Below are 26,213 nucleotides of genomic sequence, written 5' to 3' on the forward strand. Positions count from 1 at the left end.
GAGTCTGACACGCAACCAACTAAACCAAACTATTCATTTGGGTTGTGGTTATGTTGGTTGTTTGTCTAACATGTGAAATAAGGCAGTGTGTGCGTTTGATTTTTTTTAACTTTTTCTTTCTGATTGTCAGTTTCTGTTGCGATTGCATGCCAATTGAATTTACCGTCTGATAACTGCTGTGTTGTTAAAAATGTTTGAGATTGCATTCGAAAAGTTGATCCATGATTTTTTTGCTTACCGGCATGAACTCATTGTTTCATTCCATTCCTTTGTCTTCCTCTTTTTCTCAAATATTTAGTGCATCCAACTCTTATGCAGCATTTATTTTTATGGAAAGGCGGCCAGGTGTGCTTGGCAGTGGTAATTCGGTAACTTAACGAAACTCGTCTGCTCGATCTATTGAAGGAAGAAGAAATTGTAGTTGGTTTCCGTAAAGGTTCGATCACCAGCTCATTTTTCAGCATTTTACCCCCGTTTAGGTCAGCAACTTCGGGAGTCACCTACAATGGTTTCAGCCTCATAATAAGAATAATTTTATTTAATTTTCAGATCTTGCTCAGTTTGTATACTTGGCGCACTTTTTAGAAAAATCACCAAATTTTTCTGTTTTTCTGCGTTATATGTAACTTTATTTAAATAATCCATGCTTGCCGTTGCTGCAAAAAAGGTATTCCCAACGGTTGTGAAGTAAATGATAAATAAGCCAACTGAAAAGGTTTTATACCTCCTCAAAACCCGAAAATTACCGCACTCATATTTTCGCGATTATAATATTGAGACGTAATCCTAGAATTTAAATTCTTATAAAACCTTTACACAGGATATCCCGTGGCAGAATTAAAAACTAAAACCTAATTACTAATGATATAAATTCATGGAATCCATCCTCCGTATTTCGCCCCACTCGCTGGAGAAGTGTTGTCGGAATGTCATAAACCTAACGAACGATAATTTTTTTAGTGTTGAGGTGGTCGATGGGTTTGTTTTATAGACTTACTCTTGAGGTAATCGCATGGAAATAAGTTAATAGGGGTAAGACCGGTCGAGAGGCCAGGATATGTTACGGAAAGGGTTTATTAGTTTCTTAGGGAAGAAATAAAGCAATACCGCCATAGTCTCACTGGCCGCTTGCAGCGTAGCGCCATCTTGCTGAAACCATAGGTGACTACTGAAAGAACGATATTCTCTCGTCATTGGCTAAAATAGTTGAGCATGCGCCGGAAAGAGACACCGACCACTTTCACTTGATTAGTCTCCCTCTTATACATAGGAAATGTTTATGCGGCAACAACAACAACAACATAAATTGCTGGGCCTGGACGATTTTTCAAAAAAGTTGGTCCAATTATTCCACTACTTTATAATTTCCACCAAATCGCCACTTTGGCACTATGACGATCCATGCACAACAGGTTTTGGAAGTCCCAGGGCAGCCGTTCTCTTACCGCATGGACTGAGGGGGATTACAGTGCAAATTTGCAGCAACGAGTTCAATATTTTCGTTTGTTCTCGATGTTCGGCTGAGCCCCAGCCGTGGTCTTTTTGCCACCGAACTTGTTGCCCGGAACCTTCGAACCCATGAACGATTCAAATCTTTACTTGAGACATCACGTAAACGTCAAATATTGTAACAAGTAAATGTAAAAAACCTAATACGAGCAAATGCACACGAGTCATTGGTCTCGAAATACGCGCCGATTGCGAACGCAGGTAGTCCAACCCTCCACTGCGATATCGTGACTTAATAACCCGAAAGAATAAAAATTTAACGCAGTCCCCTCTCCGCTCATACGCCCAACGGTTAGGAAGAAATTTTAAATTTAAAATCCAACTCTGCTACTGGGCACCCTGTATTATGCTTTTGTATAACAAGCGATCTAAATTTCCACGATTTTTTTTGGTTAAATCATTTGAGTAGCTCCTCACTAGGTCGTATGCGGAGAGGCTATTGTGATGCACACCTTGTAGTGATGGCTAGCATACTAATTATAATTACAAAAGCAAAATCTCATAAAAATATTGTATCGTTCTAAGGCAGAGACTAGGCTTCCCGTTTATAGAAAACATCTACCATAGATCAAATGAAAGCTTGGATATTGCATTTGTTTAAGAATCTACAACGCCTATGATTAAGAGATGTGGGCATGTTTTGTCGTGACAGAAAAAAACTCTGAAAAACGTGGTCGTAAATATTTTCTATGAGTTTTAAGTCTGGTGGATATTACCCAAACTTGGATTATTGATTTTTGACACAATTAACGTGTGTTAAAGCTGATTAAGCATACGTCGACTGTTGTGAAAATGTAACCGTCTGGCTATTCTTCTAGTAATTTAAATGTGGCATCAATAAAATTTTTAGCAGGCTTTTATTAGAAATATAAGTAGCTGTCCTTGGATTCCACCCTTATCAGCCCTATTAGATGCTTAAGGGGGAGGTAGGGTTTAGCGCTAAAAAAAAAACACTTTTTTTGTGAATTTTTTGCAGAAATATGGCTTAAGATACTTTAATAAAATCAGTTACATGTTATTGTACATCTTTTCAATAAGTTTTTAAAAAATATTAATAATAAAATATTGACAAATAAGCCCATGACAGAGTTTTTTTGGAGATATGTTTTTCGAGAGGTGCTCTGCGGTGCCAATCGGCATTCGTCGTAGAATCATCTGAAACTAAAAAAGTCGAATTTTTCAGTTAAAGTATGACGTAATGCTCCCCCCTACATTAATAAAAATTTTTTATTTTCATTTTTGTAGTTTTGATGGCAAAAAAACGTAAAACGAGCATTTTTGGCGAAAAATTTCGCCATATTTGTAAGTGAAAAACAACCTTAAAAAACAAAAAATAAAAAAAAAACAGTGTAGGAGGGAGGTATTTTTGATTTAGAAAACGTGTGCCAAATTTGAAAAGAATCGGTTGAATAGTTTCGGAGTTGTGATTGGCACCGACTTTTAAGAAGTCGTTTCGGGAAAAACGCGTTTGAAAAAATGACTCTGAAAAATTATCGATGCTCCGCATTCGAGGTAGAGTGCCTACAAAGGCTATAACTTTGAGAGTTCTGCTCCGATCCACTTAAAATTTTGACACAACATTCTTGAAATGATTTACTATAAGATGAGTGAAGAAAAAAAATTTCGATTTTGTGACCCTACCCCCCCCTTAATGAAAATCGCTTCTGATCACACCCTTCATACTTACTATTTAAAAAATTTAAAAGATTCGACTGTTCGACAATAAGCCTATTGCTGTACCAAAAACCTTGGTATCAGTGATTTTAAAAGCCTACAAATACAATAACTAAACGTTTTGTTTAAATTTAAAAAAAGGGAAAATACAAATGTAGAAACATTAAACATCAATGCCATTACCAAGAGAAAGCAAGAGAGCAGAAGTGACTTCAGCATAGTTGAAGCTACTAAAAGCATACAATAATTATTGTACTGGTAATGTTGGAATAAACTTTGTATGCACCAAAAATCTGGAACTAAAACTGGATTCATAATTAAAAACCATAAAGATTTATGCACAAAATAAAAGTTAAGCAACATGCCGCCACTCGTACTTCTCTAACACCCCTTCGGCCTTCATTCACTCTGGCCAATCAACTGAATATTCAAAGAACTATGTAATTTGCTGAAGAACTTGTTGCAATGAAATTTCCGCTAATTAAATCACAAATACAACAATCCTTACAATCATTCGAACTTCATAGGCTGCGCAGCCTGTAGGAAAATTGTGACACTACATAGGTATAATAATATTCATATATTGGAGGTTTCATCGTGTTAGATCGAGAGCTCCAAATCCTATCCTTGATGTTTTTGGGGGCAAATGGAGGGACCAACAGTTTCACGCACAACTTCGCACGCCAGATGGCTTTTGTGAGGAGCTTTTCCATGACAGAAATGCGCTCGGAGATTTGCCATTGCATGCCGAAGGGCTACTGCTCTTCTTCTGTCAATTAATGTTTTATCACCGGGGTTTTGAGCCTGTGGAATTCCGAATGGTAGCCACGCACCCACTCATTCGGCTATGGCGGCCGCCAATAATACTGCATAGCTCCGGTAAATTACATATACAGTTCTTATACAATTATTTACCTACTTTATATATAGGGTTTTCCAATAACAGGTGTTAGGTGTTAAACAGGAGAGATGATTAACGATTTTTTATGGCCGGAATTGGATGGTATTGATTTGGACAACGTTTATTTTCAACAAGACGGCGCTACGTGCCACACAAGCAACGAAACCATTGATATTTTACGGGAAAAGTTTCCGGACCGTGTTATCTCTCGAAGAGGTGATCAAAATTAGCCCCCGAGATCTTGCGATTTAATACCTTGTGACTTTTTTCTTTGAGGCCACGTGAAAGAGAAGGCCTACGCCAACAGCCCAGGATCGATTTAAGACCTCAAAGATGGAATTCGTGAGGCTATCGAGGATATAGGACAGCCACTTTGCAATTCGGTTATGGAAAATTTCATGAAAAGAATATTTTCCTGTAAACGCGGTCAAGGTGATCATTTGCCTGATGTTATTTTCCTCTATTAACGGCATGCCTTCCTTTTTACAATGAAATAATCATTTATCATTATTGATATAGCATTTTTCTTTGAAAATCAAAATAACACCTCTGATTGGAAAACCATTTCTTTCAATTCGTTAAGTAACTAATTTTTCGACTGCAATTGTTCTAACTCATTCCAATCAAAATCCAATTGTTCAATCAAACCAAATCAAACTGACCGATTTCGGATGAGCATCCCAACTTAGGATATAGTATTCGGTTTTCTACAGACATTTTCTATTTACAAACGTATACTTATCCTCTTTAATACATTCGCATTGCTTGATTTTACATCTCCACCATCCATCGTCAATATCCGTTTCAGCAGGCAGTTCGAGCAAAGTTGGCATCGTTACTTTACCAACATAATTAATTGCCAATTAGGAAAGCATATCGAAAGCATCATAGTACATATGTAGTGTACATACATAAATGGGCATGCATACAGGAAAACAAGAAACAAATGGTGAATCGTTTTACAAACGTTACTAAACAAGGCAAAACATCAATCACAAAAAAAAAAAAATAATAATAATAATGATTAAGAGTAATTCCAGCAAAACTTGGCAAGAATAAGAAGAAATATGAAAAATATACAACAGAATACGCTGAAGTGACTGTACCACTCACCAATCAGTTCGCTCATAGGCTGACCACAGTTCACGAAAAGAAACGTAAGAGATAGGATACAGTGCTGTAACGTGGGAGTCACTATACCCTAGAATTGAATAGCCAACAGTGTAGCGTCTGAATATAAATTGTGAGAAATTTGTATTTATTCTATTTCCTCTTAAGAATGAAAAATTATAAAATATGTTAAAGATTGGTTCACTTATACGCCTCCCTTCATGAGGGTGGAAGTATTAATTGTTATCCATTTTTTATCAAATTTGACTTACGCATTTGTCTTACTCACAAAAAAAATTATCTGAGTCAATGTTATCCTGTTATTCATAATTACCTCTTGAAGTGAGACACATAAGCCTTCAAAAGTCTTCTATTTTTCGGTGTAATTACTTAAACCCTCGAATGGCTCGGATCCACATGTGGACAGAGGGATTTCGCGACCTTACAAGTTTGTTTACTTGTCCAGCGCTTTCTGAGTTGACGCGAAGCCCAAGCTTCCAGGAGCAAACCGCATTTGGTTAAGTTTTACACGCGATGTCTACAGATTTAATATTGCATTAAGCGGTAGAGTAGGAGTACTCCGAAGCGTCCCACTGATTCCAATGAATGCAGATCTTTGAACTCTCTGCAGATTATTCACCGATGCCATCCTCTCCACTGAGTTCTACGAGACAATGAGTAGATGCAACAAAATTCGCCAAAATACAACTCTTGGCAAGAGGCCTATCTTTTTTCCATACAAGGCAATTGTTACCTTTCTTAACATCTCCTCAATGTTTGGGCAAAAAGTAAGGTGAATTTATTTGTCAAACTTCGCGGGATTAAAATTTCGCTCTAGTTATTTTTTTCATGAGTTGGCAGCACATCTGGACCAAGTTTCATGTGAATGTCATTATCAGTAATATATTTACGCTTGTGTTGACCAAACGACCAAGAGTGCATTACATTTTTACAATGTCTGGTTTGATTGAGAGAAGTGCCATCAAATTTTGTTTGCGGAATGAAATTTCGGCTGCGGAAACGTTTAGCATGTTGCAGAAGGCATTTGGTGATTCGACCATGTCGCAGAAAAATGTTTATAAGTGGTACAAAGACTTCAAAGAGGGTCGAGAAAGTGTTGATGACTTGGAGCGCTCCGGACGACCATCGACGTCAACAGATGACCAACACGTCAATAAAGTGAAGGAGTTAGTGCTCAAAAATTGTCGGTTGACTGTTAAAGACCTTACTGATAGGATCGGAATATCAGAAGGATCTGTGAAAACCATTTTGAAAGACCATTTGAGCCTACAAAAAGTCAAATCTCGTTTGGTACCGAAAACTCTCAATTTCTTGGAAAAGATTCGGCGCGTTGATTTGTGTGAAATAATGCTTACAGACTATCAGGACAAGCTCAAATGCATCATTACGGGAGAAGAGACTTGGATTTATGCTTACGATCCTGAAACAACCGACCAATCAAGCGAATATCGTGCTAAAGGCGAGGCCAGACTGAAAAGAGCACGTCAAAGTCGTTCAAAAATAAAAGTCATGATGACAGTTTTTTTCGATTTTCGTGGTGTGGTGCACTATGAATCCCTTCCACCTGGCCAAACTGTTAAAAGGGAATATTATTCGATCGCTAAGCGTCGTTTACGTGAAGCAATTCCTCTAAAAATACCAGAATTATGGGCCAACAACTCTTGGGTTTTGCATCAGGATAATGCACCGTCTCACACTGCACTCGTTCTTCGTAATCGTTTCGCCAAAAATTCCACGCATATCGTTCCACAACCACCGTATTCCTGATTTGGCTCCCTGTAACTTCTGGCTATTCCCAAAACTCAAGAGACGCGTTTCGAGTCGATTGAGGAGATAAAAGCTGAATCAAAGAAGGTGCTGATGGCTATTCCGGAAATGGACTATTTGGCATGTTTCGGGGGTTGGAAAAATCGTTGGTGTATTTCATCGAGAGGGGATTGTTTTGAAGGGGACGAAATTTTTTTATAAGAATAAATAAAGACTTTTTATTTTATAACCAAATTCACCTTATTTTTTGCCCACAGTATCAGAAAGCACCAACGAAGCACCCCTGATTGAGGCGAATTGAGCTGTGGGTATTTTATATTGCCTCAAAAATAGGACGAGCTACATCTTAAGAGGATTTCCCGATAGGCCGCAATCTGCGGCCCAACTAACAACTACGTTCAGATATCCCTGCATATGCACCATGCAGCCCTTTCTCATCAGCTCCTCCAGCAGACCATTGAGAGCTCACAACTGTTGTTCTATCGTGTAAAATTGTACAATTATGTCAAATCGACAAATTTTTTTATGCCGTTCCGCTATAAAATCACTTGGTCTGGTGTCAAAGAAGCTATTGAGCCGGTTTTGAAGGACCTCATATAGTTTGACAGAGCGCGGGAAAAAAATGGTAATCGGTCGGTGCAAGGTCAGCAGAATACGGCGGATGCTGAAGGATCTCCCATTCGAGCGGTTTTGACGACTTGTTCAAAATGGGGAAGGAGCGTGGTTCAACCATGACGATCAGGTCTTTTCAATCAGATAGCTTCATTCACGCAGTGTAGCCTGGTAATCTAGAGCTCCTTGATGACCGTGACATTGTTTTCGAGCATTTCCATGTCCTCCCGGTCTCTCTTCTGTGGATAAAGATTCGACTTGACTCTCGGCTCTGGCGTATCTCCTGGAGCCACTACCTTCTTTCTTTGCTTCATATTGATGTATATGCACTATTTTTCATCTCTCGCGACGATTTGGTAGAACAAGTGATGGTTATGATCGCGTGTTGTTTGACGGCGGGCAAGATGCTGAGAAGCAATTTGAAGCCGACTTTCTTTGTTTTTTTTTCGTTGAGCTCGTGAAGTAACCCAAATTTTCGGTAAATCTCATTGAATGAAGGTGATTGAAAATCGTTTGCTGTAGTTTGGAAATTATTTTGATAAGTTTTTAACTCATTGTGTCTTAAAGACGCCTCTTCTGTAATTTTATGCAATTTATTTTTGTTATTATGTTAAAAAATCTTCCAGGCGTGGTTAACTTCAAACTACTAAAAATCCTGTGCAAATTATAGTATGTGGATAGTTATTAACCGACATATACACATATTTCTAAACTTTATTTTATAAAATGTAGAGAGTAACGTGTTGTACTTGAGGGAATGAGAAGCGTGTATGACAGGGGATCAGTTTTTAGGTTGGCTAAAATCCCTTTGTCATTTAAGAAGGAAAATGTGAAATTACATCGGGGCTCCAGCTACCATTGCGTGTACAAAACTGAAATACTCTTACGCACCTACATACATGCGGGGTAGTCTATGAAAAGCATTTTATTTTGTATTCAAAAGAATCTGCTAAATAATAGTCACTAATGTATGATTATATCGCTCTGCCTAAAGGCAAATCTACCTTGTACCATATTATATTGCTTATACATTATATACTTATATTTTCTCTATCAGTACTTGTGTATGCCACTCCCTAACATTACTCTCCTTTTAAATATTTCTTTTCATACGCCGCTATACAGATTTATGATTGGGCAATACATCACAGTCCATGGCGATGTAATTAGTCACGTCAACATTAGCCACGTCATGGTTGAGGATGGTGGCGAATATTCGTGCATTGCAGAGAATCGTGCGGGAAAGGTGCAACATGCGGCGCGCTTAAATATTTATGGTATGTATAGCAGAAAAATATATAAAAAGAGTTGAAGGAAAAATATGATTCCTATTTAAAACTTTTCACATGCCTATCTATGCCGATTTTTTATTGTTCATTTTTAATTTTTGCATAGGTTTAAGAGCGCGCTGCCATCAATGCCACCACCTAAATGTTGTCATATCGTTGTGCAAATAAACAAAAAATTCTTAGTTGTGCTATATCAGTGCAGCCAACCGCTTCCGTCAGAGCCGCACCCGCGCTTACAGCCATTGGTACACATTTTCAACTATTCGTTCAGGTCATTCACAGCGAAAATGGAAAAATATTTTTCCCTTGTCTGCATTTGGTTTGGACTTTCGTTCTGCATATACATATCTTCATACATATACATATGCAGTATATTTTGAACCAACACGCATATGCATTTCTTGTATTTGTAGTTTTTGTCAATGTCATATTTTGTGCTCGAGGCGCACGTTTTAGACGGTCAGTTGCCAAAAACGGCTTTGGGTTTTAATGCAAACCCACAAAAGCTTGTAGAGCACCGCCCTATTCAACATTCCACTCTATTGTGCTTTTCTATGAATACTTACACATACAGATGCTGCCAAAATAATAGTAGAATACCTAGGGAAACAAAAGGCTCCAGAATTTAACATACTCGTATGTTTCAGACTTCAATCCCTAATACTTTTTTGTTTGACTCAGCCTAGAAGAATCACTTAGTTGCCTCACATTTATAATACTCTTGACTGCTTCCAAAACTTGTAAATTACTTGTTAATTGATACTTGTACCTGTTCGGGTGCCGTAGCCGAATGGGTTGATACGGCGGGAGTGAGTAGGTTCGAGTCTCGGTGCATGAAACAGCAAAATGTTGAAAAAAAGTTTTGCTTGTCTAAAAGCGGTTGTACTTCAGCAGGCAATGTCAAATCTCCGAGTGTATCCGTGTTATGAAAATGGTTCTCACAAAAAACCATTTGCCGTTTGGAGTCGGCTTAAAACTGTAGATCCCGCCGTCGAAACAATAATATCGAGACGCATGCCACATCGACCAAACACCTATCAGAAGTGTACGCGCGTAATTTATTTATTTGTACCTGTCTTTTTAACGTCATATCATAAACTTTCGGATTGAGATCTAGTGACTCGCTAGCTACATATTAAGTGGCCCTAATCATTTAGCCTTTGATCGCTTTTGACGACTTTAATCGGGTGCTTTAGGTTGTTTTTTTGTAAGAAGAGCCGAAGTAGTGTCAGTTCTTCACAAATGGATGAGAGCCCAAATTATTATGCAATGGGTTCCCCATGTTTAATACCTTCAGTGATAAAATTTGAAATTTGTAATCGTCTTACGAAATATCCTTATCGTTTTACAGTAAACTTTTTAAAACTAGACCAGGAGCGGCTTGATTATTACATAAAATGTAAGCACTGCGATTTTGTTGGCCACAACTGTACACTAGGTTAGATTTATATAACAAGTGTGTGTGTATGTTGTTGGGAAAGTTTGCCTTGCAGTGCTTTGTTCGTATTTAAAAAGACCGTAATTGTGTTACATAAATATTTAAACTCATTCATGCGTCACACATACATACAGGGTGCGCCATTCTTTATGTCGGTATGAAAATATTGAACAACTTTGAAAAAAAAACTGATTTGTATAAGTGAGGTGTTTTTAATCGGTTTGGTTATTTACAATTTATTAAAACTATTTTTTGAATACAATATCAATCAAGTGGCCACCTTTATTAGCAATCACAAACTGCGATCTTTTTTCTGCGTTTGTCCAGCATTTCGGGTTTTATAGCGTCGATTTCGGCACGAATGTTTGCCTTAAGCTGGTCAAGAGTCTGCGGCTTGTCGATGTCGCCTCTTTTTGGCAGTAGACGTCCCGAGAATTTTTGTTGCAGAAATTCCATTGTTGCATTCGCAGTGTGACATGTCGCACCGTCTAAACCTTTCTCACTCATTTGAGCCGACGTCCATCGATATCGGTTTCCATCGACCGTTTCGTTTTCTCAGTAAAAATATGGCCCAATGATGGTTTTGGCGCAAATGCCGGCCCAAACAGTTACTTTCCGGTCATCCAATGACGTTTCATGGATCTCGCGCGGATACTCAGTTCTCCAAATGCGGCAATTTTGTTTATTCACGCTGCGAGAGAGTTTAAAATGTGCTTCGTCAGTCATTAAGATTTGCTTCTAAAAATTGGGTTCAGTGTCAACCATTCGAGCGCATTCCATGCGACGTCGGCAATATTCTTTGTGTCAATTGCACTTCATACGGAAACAAATTTCATCCTTCAAATGCGCCGCATTGTGGTTTCACTGACGCCAAATGCCGAACGCGATGACGATACGACACTGTTGGCTCCTCGGCAACACTCTCCCTCACTGCTTCAACAAGTTCATTGGAACGTCTTGCTCGTTGATGAACGGCATGTTGACGTTCTCCTACTGCCCCGTGGTCAAAAAAATTCAACACCAAATGACGAATAGTATTGTCAGACGGTGCCTGTTTGCCGCGATACTTTTTTTGCGATATGCGCGTTGAAAGGACTAAAGCGATCCATGGTTGAAATTGTACTGAATTAACGTATCGAAAACACGTATGTTGAAGTCGATCGGTCGGTAAATGACAAAGTTATTCAGCGTTTACATACCGACATAAAAGATGGCGCACCCTGTACGAGTATGTATTGTATATACGTGTACGTATGTGATCTTTTATTTAAAATTTGCAAGAACAAATTTTCCTTTATAATTTAAATTGTTGAATTCAAATTTGAATTTAAAACGATTAGTCCTTAAAACGGCTTTTATGACGGCTTTTGTTGACATAACTAGGACTTACTTAAAAATAATCTTTATCGAAATGGTTTCCGACTGCTTTTTTACTAATCTTCAATTTCTGGGTTATAAAATAAGTGCACATATGCCTATCCGAGTCTTATTGCTGCACTGCCGGCTCCGTCTTTTCACTTTGGCTATAGCGGCAGTAAAGAATGTATCGAACTTTGTATTTTCCAACCTGTTTTTGGAACTCTGTAACATACAACTGGATTCACCGAACACAAAACTTAAAAATTTTTTTGAAACGTAATACCTCGGTGGTTACGGTAGCTGAATATGATGGTGCACGACTGCATGTTTTTCTAATGGCGAAAGCTCTTCGTGAAAAAAACATTTGCCGTTCAGAGACAGCACAAAAAGTTTGTTTTTCGGATGACGCCCATTCTTCATGGGAAGCTCTCATGAGTACTGCTATACCGGCATAGCAGTATGCACAACTTCTAACCTCACAGCTATACCTACGTAATAAATACCTCTCTACAATCTACTCCCCCTGGGCTGCAAAAATTTATTACTTCACGTTAGTTAGCTGGTTAACTCAAAGACTGTTAGTTATTGTTGAAATCTAGGAAACTCCGCGCATCTTAGATCCGTATATATAAGGGTTACATGCGCGCAGATACTCTTCGAGTTATCAGCTGATTTCAACATAAAATCTACAATATTTTCTCCGTTTAATATATCAAAGGTTTCACGAGTATGGCGGAAGCAATGAAACAAGTCGTGGTCATATTCAGATTGGGCAGAGCCGATTGGGGGTTTCGGGGAACTCTCATTGCCAAATCTATTTAGGTATTTTCGAAATACCCCTTGCTCTGATATGGATGAGGCTAGGTGGTAGTTGGTTCCCCCATGGTACCTTTCTAACCACGTCGCAGGGGTGGGTATTAACTAAAGCGTGCATCTACACTTCGGTGATTTGTTCCGTCGACCTTGCAAGTGGGCGACCGAGCGATGCCTTACTTCTGCTGCAGTATTTTTACGCTTTACTCTACCATCATGATAGCTTTATATGCATAAGCTGTGCAATAAAATTTCAACGTAATGTTTAGGTCTCGTGCAGCTGGATAACAAAATGGTACAAAATTAACGCCCAATTTTTTTCTTTAATAATTTGTTTACTGAATAAGAGTTTGAGTGATGGAAATCTCTATTTTGACCTTTACGCGCTCCATTGCTTGTCTGTTTGTACAATGCAAGTGTCAAATGTGACTGACGTACGACGCTATATGCAAAAATTATAAATCTTTCAATAGGATTATTCATCTTGCGACACCTTGTATAAACAACTGGAGAAAGCAAAAAACTAACAAAAATAATATTTTTTTTGTATTATAAATATTACATGTTTAAATGGATGTTATTATTATTCCTTTTGCACGGTGTTCCGGGAAAATAATTTTTTTCATCTTACACAATTTTTTAAAGTTATGGTACCTATTCCTAAATTTATCATATTTCTATTTCCATTTCTATTTCTTTGCACAAGGTTTTTGTTTTGTAAAGAACGTATCTATCGTGTAAAACTAGAGTTGGGTGTACATATTGAAGTTGATAGGCCAGCTATAAAGGGTCAGGCACTCAAAATGTAACCAATTAAAAAGGCCATACATTTAGGTTGGAAAATTACTTTTATTTAATTCAAAGTAAAAAATGTGTGAAAATAATATAAAATTAAGAATCAATTTACTTTTGCTCGATATGACCACCTTTTGTCTTGACTACGGCCTTGAGACAGTCCAGAAACGAGTCGCAAGCTGCCCGAATGTGACTTGCAGGTTTTTGGCCCAGTCGGCGACAATACATTTTTTCTGCGCTTCTAGACTGGTGAATCTTTAATGGTCCAAAGCGAATAACCCATCGGTTATCATTGTTGGTTCCCTGGAGCTTTGTGAGATTGTCTGCCACCGAAATGTTTGTCTGCCCACGGCTTCAAAGCAACCTCCAGAAGATTTTCCCGAGAATATTTCGCATTTCCCTTGACGCCAGGATCGATGAAAACGATTGGAGAGCGCCCATCTGCGGTTGTAGTGACCCAAACCTTTTGAATCTTATAGCGCGTGACTTTGAGATAATTTTTCAGTATGTGACGGATGCTACGGTCAAATATGTTCAGTTCTTTCGCCATTTGATTGGGACTTCGTCGGGGATTTCGCTCAAGCGCTTCTTATTTCTTTTAAGCATTGCTTGTGACGTTGCAGTCTTTTGATGGCCACCTCCATGTCGTTTCGCGATTCCACAGTATCACTGTAACGAGTAATGGTGCGATAAACAAAAGCTTTATTTACTTTAAGATGCTTGAGCTCGGGAGCAATCGCTGGTTGTGATTTTCGAGCCAAATGTAATGCAATCACACTATTACGTTTGAGATCCATTATTGATTTTCTTTTTTCGCGTTTACTCTCGGCAAAATGCTTCCACGCGCTTGTAAACAATGCTCTGGACTATAATTTAGTCAACTAACAGACAGCTATGCAGTTTGAGGTTGGTTACACTTCGAGTGTCGGACCCTGTATATATGTACATAAATAATTAGCGAGTACACCCTTTTTGGGTGTTTGGCCGAGCTCGTCCTCCTATTTTTGGTGTGTGTCTTGATGTTGTTCTACAAAAAGAGGGACCTACAGTTTCAAGCCGACTCCGAACGGCAGATATTTTTTTTATTTTTATGAGGAGCTTTTCCATGGCAGAAATACACTCGGAGGTTTGCCATTGCCTGCCCAGGGGCGACCGCTATTAGAAAAATGTTTTCCGTAATTTTTGGTGTTTCACCGAGATTCGAACCTACGTTCTCTCTGTGAATTCCGAATGGTAGTCATGCACCAACCCATTCGGCTACGGCGGCCGCCGTAGAAATTTTAAGTTAAATGTTGTAGTATTGCCGTATTTTTTGTAAAATCTAAAAAATGAGACTCATGTGTGATTATACATTGCTTTGGAATCGCAGTGGCGAGCTGATTCATGTATAAAGCGAATGCAAATCAAAATTTTATAACTCAGAAAGGGCATTAATCTACATAATTACAAAAAGTTATGTAAAAAGAGGTGTTATTTTGATACTCAAAGAAAAATGCTATTTTTTGATATAAATGATCGGATGTTTATTTCACTATAGAGAGGAACGTATGCCGTTATGCCACCACGACCACACTTACATGACAATATCCTTCTCATGAAATTTTCCATAACTGAATTGCAAAGTGGCTGCCCTGTGTCCACCATAGCCTCACGAATTCCTTCTTTGAGGTCTTGAATCGAGCCTGGACTGTTGGTGTAGACCTTCTCTTTCACGTGGCCCCAAAGAAAAAAGTCACAAGGTGTTAAATCACAAAATCTCGGTGGCTAATTTTGATCACCTCTTCGAGAGATAACACGGTCCGGAAACTTTTCCCGTAAAATATCAATGGTTTCGTTGCTTGTGTGGCACGTAGCGCCGTCTTATCGAAAATAAACGTTGTCCAGATCAATACCATCCAATTCCGGCCATAAAAAATCGTTAATCCTCTCTCAGCAGATGGATAACACCTGTTATTGGAATACCCTTACAATACCCATTTCTGTATTCGCCGTAATTCCGAATTTCTGACCTGCTCTTCCGATACCGTTCAAAATAATTCATCACAAATAAGATATTGAATTTATAAACTCTTAGATATGTCAAGCTCCTCTGTACTCTTCTATTGATTTTAGTTTCACACTTCTCTTACTTTTGCTTCACACTTCAAAATTTTGTTAAATTTACAAAATTTTAAATTGACTATCTTGACTTTTAAAACCCATTTAGTTGGACCTTTATTTATTTACTTATTTACACGTACATTTCAGTAGGTTATTTTGTCTCTAGCAAAGTTTACCCAGAGCTTATTGCAATAATTACTACTAAATTGAAGTCAATTTGTGGGACTTACTAGCTGGCGGCAGTGAAATTATTAATAAATACAAACTTGTAGCTGATAATTAAGAATGCAACTCTGTTATAGACGTAAGCACCTGCTACATAACCTCGAGGACATTTGCTTATCTGCTACCTAATCGTTACTTAAATTTAGCCAATGTTTCTTCCCCCCTTTTAAAAAATAACTCCTTTTTCTTTCATGCCCATAACTGTTAGGTAAAATATTAGCACTTCCATGGGTGGTAGAAATGTTGCTATTCAACAACATGCTTCTCGGTGACATTGTTTGTCGTTAACTTTCCGTATGTATGTATGTAATAAAACATTCATATGCAATAAAGTTTGTTGTAAATTCTATAAATCTGCACAAGTTGCAAGTTGCAAAAATACAAAAAGTAAGTGAGCTTTTCATAAATGCAACTGCTGCGCTAGCATAGCACTTTTTATAGTACATTCCGGGTGTTGTTATGTTTTTTTTTATCTGTTTGTAAGAAGCAACTAACGGGACACAACACTCCACAAAAAATTTCATATGTAGCAAAATTTAAAGAGCACAAACTGCTAGAGCAGGGCTTTCAGTTTTCTGACGCTTCACTGACCCACATAGATAAAGCGAAACAGTCTTTCTATTCTATTTCGAATTCTCACATTCCAAATACGCTGCGAGCTTATGGGCGTATATCAGGCTGGCGGGCATTTGTGCATGCTTTCATTCACTTCTTCTGGATATGTGGACGCGAATGTGGAATTTATGTGAGTAAAGTGTGTCAGTGTGATCGTTCGTGCCTCTTTGTGTAGACATTACTCGCTTTACACATATATAATATGGCTTTGCTTCAATTTTCAAATAATTTTTTTCCTATCAGAAAATGTTAGCTTGCCCAAGGGAGTTTTAATTGTATTCCTATAACAATTGTATGTAACCGCATAAAGGAAGCGAGATAGAGATAGACTTACATATCCCTAAACGCCCAGAATGATGAAAATATCCGATTTAACCAGCTCCGAGTGTCCGCTCACGCGTACGATAACACGAGTAGCAAATATTATGATATTTCAATTAAACTTAGTATACAAACTACTCTTTAATCAAGGAAAGCTAATGTTGGAGATGGACACAATCGGTCAATAATCACGTCCAACTGCTATATAACGACGATTTTCAAAAAAGGAAAATACGTGATACCTCTGTTATGAATGAAGCACAATTACCAAAACTTAGTAAAATGGTGTACCGCAAAAAGTTTGGTCGAGCAGGTCCTCCCATTTGTTGTGTGCACTTTCATGCTTTCCCACAAATGGAGGACCTGCTATTTTATTATGCCTTCAAACGGCAGATGGTGTTTTATGAAAAGCGTTTTCACGCATAAATACACACAGAGTTTTCACATTGCCTGCGAGGTGCGACTGCCATTAGAAAAAACAACTTGTGCCATTTGCTCTTGTGTGCTCGGGGTTTCGAATCTGTGTACAACCGAATGGAAGTCTCGCATCAACCCATTCGGCTGCAGCCGCTGCCCCTCATCTTCATCCGACATAAATATTAATAACCATGCCCACTTTGTATATGTTAACACTAATTTTCACCCATTTGATTCCAAAATTAAAGTTCCGCCCCTATTTTCACTAAAGTGTACGCGGGAATGTAGAGTTCGGTCCGCTCTGAGTTTAGCACTTCCTCACTTGCTTACAGAGTTACATGTCAAACTGTTGCCAACACTCTAAATAAGTTTAAAGTGGGTAGGTTAGCAATGAGGACAAAGAAATTATAACAAATAATTGAATATTAGTTTGTTTTTTTACCTAAGGGTTAAATATTGTCTGCTAATCTCTCTGTGTTTGTCTTTCTGTAAAAATAAGTCTAGTCTGAACCTACTTAAAGGCATAAAACAGAAAAAAAAACAAAAAAGTGAAAATTTATTTAAATTTCTACGTATCATACCTAAGAAACTATTTTGAAGTAAGGATACAAAATAGTCGTTTTTAAAAATATGTAGATTAATAAAAATTATTTTACATTTGATGTAAAATAAAATATCGAATGCACCTTTATCTGAATCCTAGAGATGCGTTAGTTCTTACTTTACTAAGAACTGTGATATGTACAGAGCGTATTGAAATCTGGGAAATTACCTCTGCTTCTTCTTTTCTTCCTCTTCGTACTTAGCGCGGAATGGCCCCTGTGATTTTGAATGAGTTCAACAAAAGTCATCCATTAGTGTATGCTTCTCTTGCTAACCGGAGCACATCGCAATAAATTCGTAGCGTTCTTACCGAAGACATTTATTTAAACAAAAAAAAAATAACTAGATAAATAAGCGCATCAATTATCAAGTATATTCGCCGTTGCTGTTTACAAACTCTTCCCATCTCTCAACGAATTCGAGATGATGTTGTGCCAAAAATCGCCTGGCCTGGTGTTAAATAAGTTATTGGACCAGTTTTTAAGGATCCTTTTGTTATCGAACATCATATACGGAGAATACGGCGGACCTTCCATTCGAGCTCTTGGAGTGCGGCTTTGACATGGGGCCTGACATTGTCGTGAAGAATTATGGTTGAACATGTCGATCAATTCTTTTCAGTCGAATAGTCTCATTGAAATAGTGTAGCTGGGCAATTTAGAGCTTTTTGTTGACCGTGGCATTGCTTTCGAGCATTTTCCAGTGCACCATGCCCTCCCAGTCCCACCAAACATATTGCATGATCTTCTTTGGATGAATAATCCGCTTGAATCTCGGCTTTGACGTATCTCCTGGAGTCATCCACTCCTTTCAGGCACTATTTCTCATCTCCGGTGACGACTCGGTACAAAAAGCACTGTCTATGACTGAGTAATGCTCGATGGTGGGCGAGATGCTGAGAAACAATTTGAAAGCGACTTTCTTTGTTGTTTTTCGTTGAACTCATGAGGTACCCAGGCACCCAATTTTTCGGTAAATCGGAAAATCCCATGATCCCAAGGTGGTTTGAGACGTTCTTCAACGAATTCTGAATGTCTTTCGCTGCAGGACGGGTCATCGACGTCAAAGTCGGCATTTTTGAACTTTTCAAACCACTTCCGTGCTATAGACACCTTCGCCACATGCTGATTTTTGCCTCCTGGGTATTCCATTTCTAAGCCTAAAAGAAAATAATAGAAAGCTAAATAACTAAAAAAAAAACAATTAACATAGTTTTGTAGAGCAGAAGGATTTCTATGGAATGAATACTTACCCTTTGCCAAACAGCAAGCAAATCGTTGTAAAACAAAAAACAATTATGTATATAAAAATGCTTTGAACCCTCAACCCAACTCAAGTCAAAACTTTTCCTTTTCTAACCCAAAGGGGATCTCATTCTTATTCATGATGCAGCGACTTAGTCTAGCAGAACAGCGCAGTATCTTTATTTGGTCGTATCTCTACTATTCACCAAAACAAAAAGATCACTAAAACTTCCTTAAAGTATCATATTATATTTCTGTAGAGCATCGTACGTACCCTGGTTTTTCTTAGTTCACCACCAAAGCTATTCGTTTCGCTTCCTTTTACCAATCTAAAAACTTAATCTGAACTAACGATGTGGTTGTTAAAGTGGATTCTACCAATATAGTCAACATACACCAACAACTATAACATAGAAAAGGATTGATGTGAAAGAAAGGCACCCTAAGGGATTAGCTAGGATTTATGTAACAGTTAGATTATACGAAGTGTGGGTATTAAATTACGACACTCATCCTGTAAAAGATTTTATTTTGATCTCGTAGACGTTTCCTTTTACCACTAAAACTTTCCATTTTCTGAAAAAGTGGTGAAAGTGTTTACTTATCTAATCCTTCAGTTCACTTTTTTTATTTTATATCTTCAACTTTTATATCTTGTGCCGTTTAATGTGTCAGCTAAGCAAACAGACAGAAGTGGCACCTTACATGATACGACGAATAAGGTGAATACTCTGGTATGCTGTAATTGGCTAGAAAATTGACTGCAAATGAGGAATATAGGATTGTCATATATTCTTACGAGGGTTGTAATATTTAAGATTTGACTGGAGAAAGAAACAAAAAAAAATTCAAATGCGTGGTAAGGTTATGTCTCGACTGGTTTGTTTACACAAGCTACAGGTTCGGAAATCAAAAGACAAGGGCTCGCACCAAATAGGTGGTTCTCGCTCACATTTCGCGCAAGCATGCTCCTTCAATAGCAGCGTCAGTCTTAATCTATAACAGTCACAACTCGTATTGTATGTGTTAAGAAGTTCATCATGATCATGATCCTTTTTTAAGAAATTTATTAAAACTATCTGAAATAAATGAACAAATGCTATTTATTTTTACTAGCATAAAAAACGTATCTTCTCATTTTATTTCTTTTCTTTCAGGTCTTCCCTACATACGCCTAATACCGAAAGTCACGGCCGTGTCGGGCGAAACACTAGTCTTAAAATGTCCCGTCGCTGGCTATCCTATCGAGGAAATACACTGGGAGCGTAGCGGTCGCGAACTGCCTGATGATATCCGACAACGCGTTCAACCGGATGGCTCCTTGACCATTAATCCAGTACAGAAGAACACAGACTCGGGCGTGTACACTTGTTGGGCGCGCAACAAGCAGGGGCATAGTGCGCGTCGTAGTGGCGAAGTCACTGTTATAGGTCAGTATACCAAAAGCCTCTCTGCTTTACTTACTTACATGGGGGAAAATAAAAGGGTGGGTTCATGATAATGGCTGTAATTTGCAGAAGGGAATGACATTTGGAGTGCTACTTTAATTTAAAAAAGAAATAATACAGAAGCAGCGTAAAAAATATGGAAACATAGTTGCAGGAAAATTATTCACTGAGTAAGCCAATATGGACAAAAAATTATTTAAAATTCATGTTTTCATATTTTTTACTAATTTTTAAATAATTCTTGGTCTGCTTTACAAGTATAAGGGTAAGCGCAATTGAAAAAAAAAATATATATAGGTATATTTCATCTGTTATAAAACTTCACAAAAGGAGTTATGCAATTATACAATATAACAGGAGAAATATAGGTCTTTCCAATAGGCACGATGTTGTAATGTTATTCACGAAATTTTTCTTTTTTAAGCGCCGATTTAAGTAAATTAAAATTACTTTTGAATATAATATTTCTTTTTAGGGCAGCAATTTGGCTTCGCCTTTTTGAGCTAGTTTTCTAATAGAAGACCAATTATATTTCACAACCTAAAGAAGGCATAAGTTGACTCACTGACGTAATTTTTCATTTGAACCCAAATTGCAAATGCTGCACTTTTAATAGTTAAAATAAAACGTCGCAGACACCAACGGCACCGTTTAGATGTCTTGTTACTGTAGTTGTTAATGATGATTCTAGTATTCGCACCGCTAATGATAGCACTTCCTTTTGTTTGAGGTTTGCACAGAATCCAATAAACGATTTACTTATCTGCTACTTCTACTGCTGCCTCAACTATTGCCGAGCATTTGTATGACATTGTCCGTCTTGAGTCTGTAGGTTGGTACGGATATAAGAAGACCAATTTTCAACTCTGCTGCATAAATCATGCAGAATTTGAGCAGTGACGAAGTTATGTTCACTTTAAAGGGCATCTGCCTATTCCGGCTTATTGAGTATAGAAAACTCCACAAAAAAGTTTAATATTGCAAATCGCACGAATTCTAATTGACTTAACTTTCACGAGAGAAACCACACTCTCTAATCGTTCCTACATAATACCCAATATGGCGTTTGTGAAGCACAAACTTGCTGGAATTACAAGCCGTGAGCATTCACGTCTTTCAGTTTGGGCCAAAGTTAAAAATGCACCTCATCACTATAGCTATTATTGGCTAAAATTAGCGTTCTTTTGGAAACGCTACTAAGTCCAGTTAGGAAATAAACGAAATTATTTAAGTTCATACATTTTTTGCTCTTGAGCCAGCTGGATGTTGTAGGAGTATAACCTGGGTACTGACGCGAAATTCGCCAAGTTAAAACCTGCAAAAGACCAAGTTCTTGTGCACGATAAGGAATGGACTCGCTGAGCTTCTGCTGCACTTTTGCACAGATTATGGCGATGTTTTCAGCTGAACCGACGTTTCATCGAACCCCAGCAATTGGCGTGACATGAAATAGCACAGAACGGAAAAGCAACCATATAATTCTAAAAGTAGCTATCAACAAATTACTTTTTTAGCAATTACAGGAGGACTTTGCGGGTTCTCAAGAACTGCAGCAATGAATCTTTTAAATTTTCTTTCTACATTTTAAAGAAAATTTTTTAAACTTTTATGCGCCCGTAATTGGTTATGGTTCGATTGGAGAACCCTACGCTAGTGGTTTACTTACTTGTCGGGCAGTTCGTTATCTGAACACTACAGTGTCTCGTATCTATTCATCATCATCATCATCAAGTAGCGATTACAGTTCAGGGTGAGCTTCATCCACAATCCTCTTCCAATCTGCACGGTTCATAGCAACAGATCTCCAGCTCCTAACTCGTAGTTTTCCAGGTCGGCTATGGCTTGGTCAAGCCAGGTTAACCTTGGACGTCCTCGGGATCGGGAGATTAAGGAGATTAAATAAAGATGTGGAAAGCGCGTTGCCTTGTTTTACGCCACAGGAGATTTCCAAGGGCTTTGACACAGCTTGTTGTACAACTACTTTTCCAGTGGTGTTAGTTAGTGTTGCCATGACCAGCTGAATAAGTTTGTCGCTGATACCCAAGTTGGAGAGCGCTTCTGGGATTTTGTCTCGAAGGATACTATCAAAGGCTTGTTTAAAATCGACGAACAGGATGTGTACGACTAAGTTGCACTCATAGCATTTTTCAAGATTTTGCTTTAACATAAAGATTTGATCTGTTGTTGATCGACCTGGGCGAAATCCGCTTTGGTATTCTCGTATCTATTATTCGGATATACTTGTACTCAGTTTTTCTGATGGTTTTCCCCCATTGCATTGCCAAAATCATAAATAATTGTTAATGATTATTAAAAATGGGAGACTAGCCTGCTTCTAATAATTTTCCACTTTCATGTCCTACTGCATAAGAAAGTAAGAAGTGCAAAAGAAAATTTTAATTACAACTTCTGTAAGTGAAAGAAAATAACTACGCAAAAAATAATAATTAAGTTTGACTCTTTCATTTCGTAATTTTATTAGCCCCCGTTATTGCTAAACTTTATTATGATTTTAATTTTATTATCAATATTTATCAGTTCATACTTTGCCGCCGCTTGATTGTTGCTGTTAAACTCAGCGTCGTCACAGGAGTAGCCAGTTTTCACTGGGAAAGAGGAAGAGTTCTAAAGTTTTATGGTTATTTACTTATATTCGTACATTGTAATTCCACCACACTCACTACTTGTAATGGCAACATGAAGATGAGCAAGCGTACTGGCTAAGGCCGAATATTAAGAAGTCCCTTTTTACTTGTTTCAGCACAAAACGAAATTTTCATTGTTTCATTGTTTCGAAGTTGAAAAGTTTTTGGCTTTAAAATAAGTAATAATTGTAATCACTTTTAGTTTTATTATCAAAGTTTTAAATACATACTTAGTAGGCAATACGTATGTCTGTTGTACAAGTATAGTTTTGTGTATTTCCTTATGAACGTCTACAGCTCACACTGACTTAACATTTCAATGGCAACATTTAAAATAAAATTTTTCTTCATATATGAAGTCTAGATTTTTTGTTTCTCAGGAAATATAAGTTTAATACACAAATACTCATAATTTGAAAGAAACCATATTCTAAATGCAGTTGGAATCAGCAGCCAACTAAAATCAGAAAGAGTAAAGTTTTATTCAAGATTTCCATCCAAACCAAAAATATTCATCTGCTTTATTGAATCCGACGTTTCAAATTTTGAAATTCTGCTTTCGAATTCTCTTTATCAACTTCACATATTTAAAATCGACTACTCGTTTTTTAAGGCTATAATATTAACGGTATAGAAATTTGCTCTTTTTACATGCTCCAGGTCTACCTCGACCGCCGATATTTCTCAGACTGTAATAAAAATAATAAAGTGTAATAAAAGTTTCAATGGCCGAGGTACGAATAACCGGCACCTTTTGCAGATACTCCTTCATAACTAGGGACTTTTCGTATACCGAGTCCAAGCTTATTGTCGTCGGCACAAACTGTAATGACGAGATGCACAACTTTGCCAGTATTTGCCATATTTGCAAAGAGATATAGAGTTTAGTACCAGTTCTAAATATTTACGCCGCTCCTCATCCATTTGAAATGCTCAATTTCTCCAACTTTCTTGGTCTAGGAATTTTACTAAGAATTTTCTATCTAAAGAGGTTCATTCATTACGAAACAAGCGGCTCTCACAGAAATACCTATTTGCCAGTTACTTTCTGATAATGGCCCATCAGATATATTCGAAGTGGGTGAGTCTACTGTAATCATTTAGGGTGATCTTGTTTCACCAGTGAAGAAATATTGAGCTACGGTGTTCACTAAAACTTTTTATAAAGCAAAATTTATTTTCTTAAGAATAAGTAAAATTTATTGGGTTCAGAAAGTTCAGAATTCTATGCTGATAATTCGAGTGCAAAGTTTCATATGAACATCGCCTTGCCACAGACAGTTACTGAAATTCTGAGCATCATATATTTATATACACAAGTATGTATGTTTGCATAAAAATTGCACTATAAAAATCGCCCAACCACGCATTTAAAAAAAACCAATAATAACATTTTTCGTGGCCGCCAGTAAACAGCGCACATAATTTTCTGTGAACATAGATTTCAGAAAGTTCTGCCGCACGACTTCGTTCTTCGTTTCGCTGTTTTCTACAGTTTAAGTTGTGCAATATTTAGTTGGCAACATTTTTATTATCTTCCGCGGACAATATTACACCATAATCTGCAGCTGCTGTTAGGCATAATGATGACCAGTACTCGTAATTCAGGCGCCTTGTCTTGTCTCTTCTTATTGCTGTTGTTGATTCATAATTCATTTTTTCACTTCGAACTGCCTAAGGCACTTGTACTTTCATGCTTTTGTTGTTAAGATAAGTTCGATTAACTAAATTGTTTATAGAGCTTAACTTTTACTGACTTCGGTAGCGGAAAACTATTTTCCGTTTCGACGCTTACAATAATAGCATAATGCCAATTTTATTACTCTTTTTTTGGTAGAGATAAAAGGGAAGTTACTATGAATTTTGGAATGATTCGTGTTCACTTGTTGTCAATGCCTCATTTGGTTCAAAAATCATTTTCTTGTCTTTTTTAATGCAATTTTTAATACTAGAATTTATCAAAATGTGTAGTTACATCGCAGCATCGGCATAACATTTGTAAAAGCGCTTAAGATTCAAAAACCAATTTTTTACGTTGCTTTGGGTGGTTTACCAAAACTTATATGAAGGAAAATATCCTCTCAACCCCTTGAGATGAAGGCACTTAACTCTTTGAATGCAGCTTGCAGCATTGCTCCTATGACACAAAATCGAGCAACGAAGATTTACTAGATACAGAAAAAGTTTATTAGACTGCCTACCGCTTTTGTTCATTGAAGTATTAAGTTTATTAAGTTTTGAATTTACCTTCCAATATTTTAAGGAATATGGAAACCGTGTACAGTAGAAGAGAAGGGAGTTTGCACCTTTTAGCTAGACGAGGAATATAAATACAATTTGGAGTTCAATCAAACAACTTTGTGAATAAACCACTGGGCGTACAATACGATCATCAAACCTATTTTGGTTGATGGAGCTTTCGTTTGGTGGAAGTCGCTGAAGACACAATCATAAAATTCCATCGATTAGCTTGTGTAGGAATAACAGATGCACTCCTATCGGCGCCTCAGACGGCGCTGGAAGTGATCCTACATATTTCACCCACTGATATATTTGTTAAAGGGATAGCGCCAATTCTCCTTCCAGTATTAAAGCATCAAGTAGGCTAAAAGAAAGCACGCACGGTAATGTATCAGTTCTACTATCTGTGGAACACTTGCAAGACAAATCGAAAATAGACTATCTGGTTCTGAAGAAAGATCTGAAAAAAGACTATAAAATACGAATACCCGATAGAAAGGATTGACAGACCAGAGTCATATCAGATTATAGTGGTCCCCATATTTATACTGACGTCTCAAAAATGGACAATCGCATTGGAACGGCAGTGTACTCGGACCAATTATCTTTAAATTGATTCTTTAGATTTCCAGACCGGTGTAGCGTCTTCCAAGCTGCGATCTACGCTATAGACAAAGAGCAAACACGATAAAGCTTAAGAGCTTACCAACGGGAAACTTTACCATTTTTGTTGATAGTCAAGCAGCGATCAAGGCACTGACCTTAGCGCGCATCAACTGAAGATATGTTAAAGAATGTGGGAGAGAGGGATCTCCTTTGAGGGGCCGCATTTTGTTGGGTCCCTGGCCACTCTTGAGTGGAGGGAAATGAAAGAGCGAATGAGTGTGCAAGAAAAGGCTTTGAGCTTGACCTTCAACGAAGGTGGTCTCTGACAACTAACTGTAGATATCCAAAACGCTCTGACCAAAACTGAACCTTAAAAGGATAAAATGTCTATTTGGATTCAACAGATTAACTACCAGCGTTTTCACAAGTGTTATAACGGGTAACTGCACTCATGGCACCT

General features: G+C 37.7%; 1 protein-coding gene across 1 annotated transcript in view; it reads left to right on the plus strand.

Moving 5' to 3' along the window:
• Positions 1–26,213, plus strand: part of LOC129241240 (cell adhesion molecule Dscam2-like) — a 308,387-nt gene that overhangs the window by 210,927 nt on the left and 71,247 nt on the right. The window contains exons 8-9 of the mRNA XM_054877467.1: positions 8,720–8,871; positions 19,971–20,243. Of these exons, the coding sequence (XP_054733442.1) occupies positions 8,720–8,871; positions 19,971–20,243 (425 nt within the window). The remainder of the gene's footprint in view (positions 1–8,719; positions 8,872–19,970; positions 20,244–26,213) is intronic.

The sequence above is a fragment of the Anastrepha obliqua genome, chromosome 3 (genome assembly GCF_027943255.1).
Source record: "Anastrepha obliqua isolate idAnaObli1 chromosome 3, idAnaObli1_1.0, whole genome shotgun sequence".
Lineage (NCBI taxonomy): Eukaryota > Metazoa > Arthropoda > Insecta > Diptera > Tephritidae > Anastrepha > Anastrepha obliqua.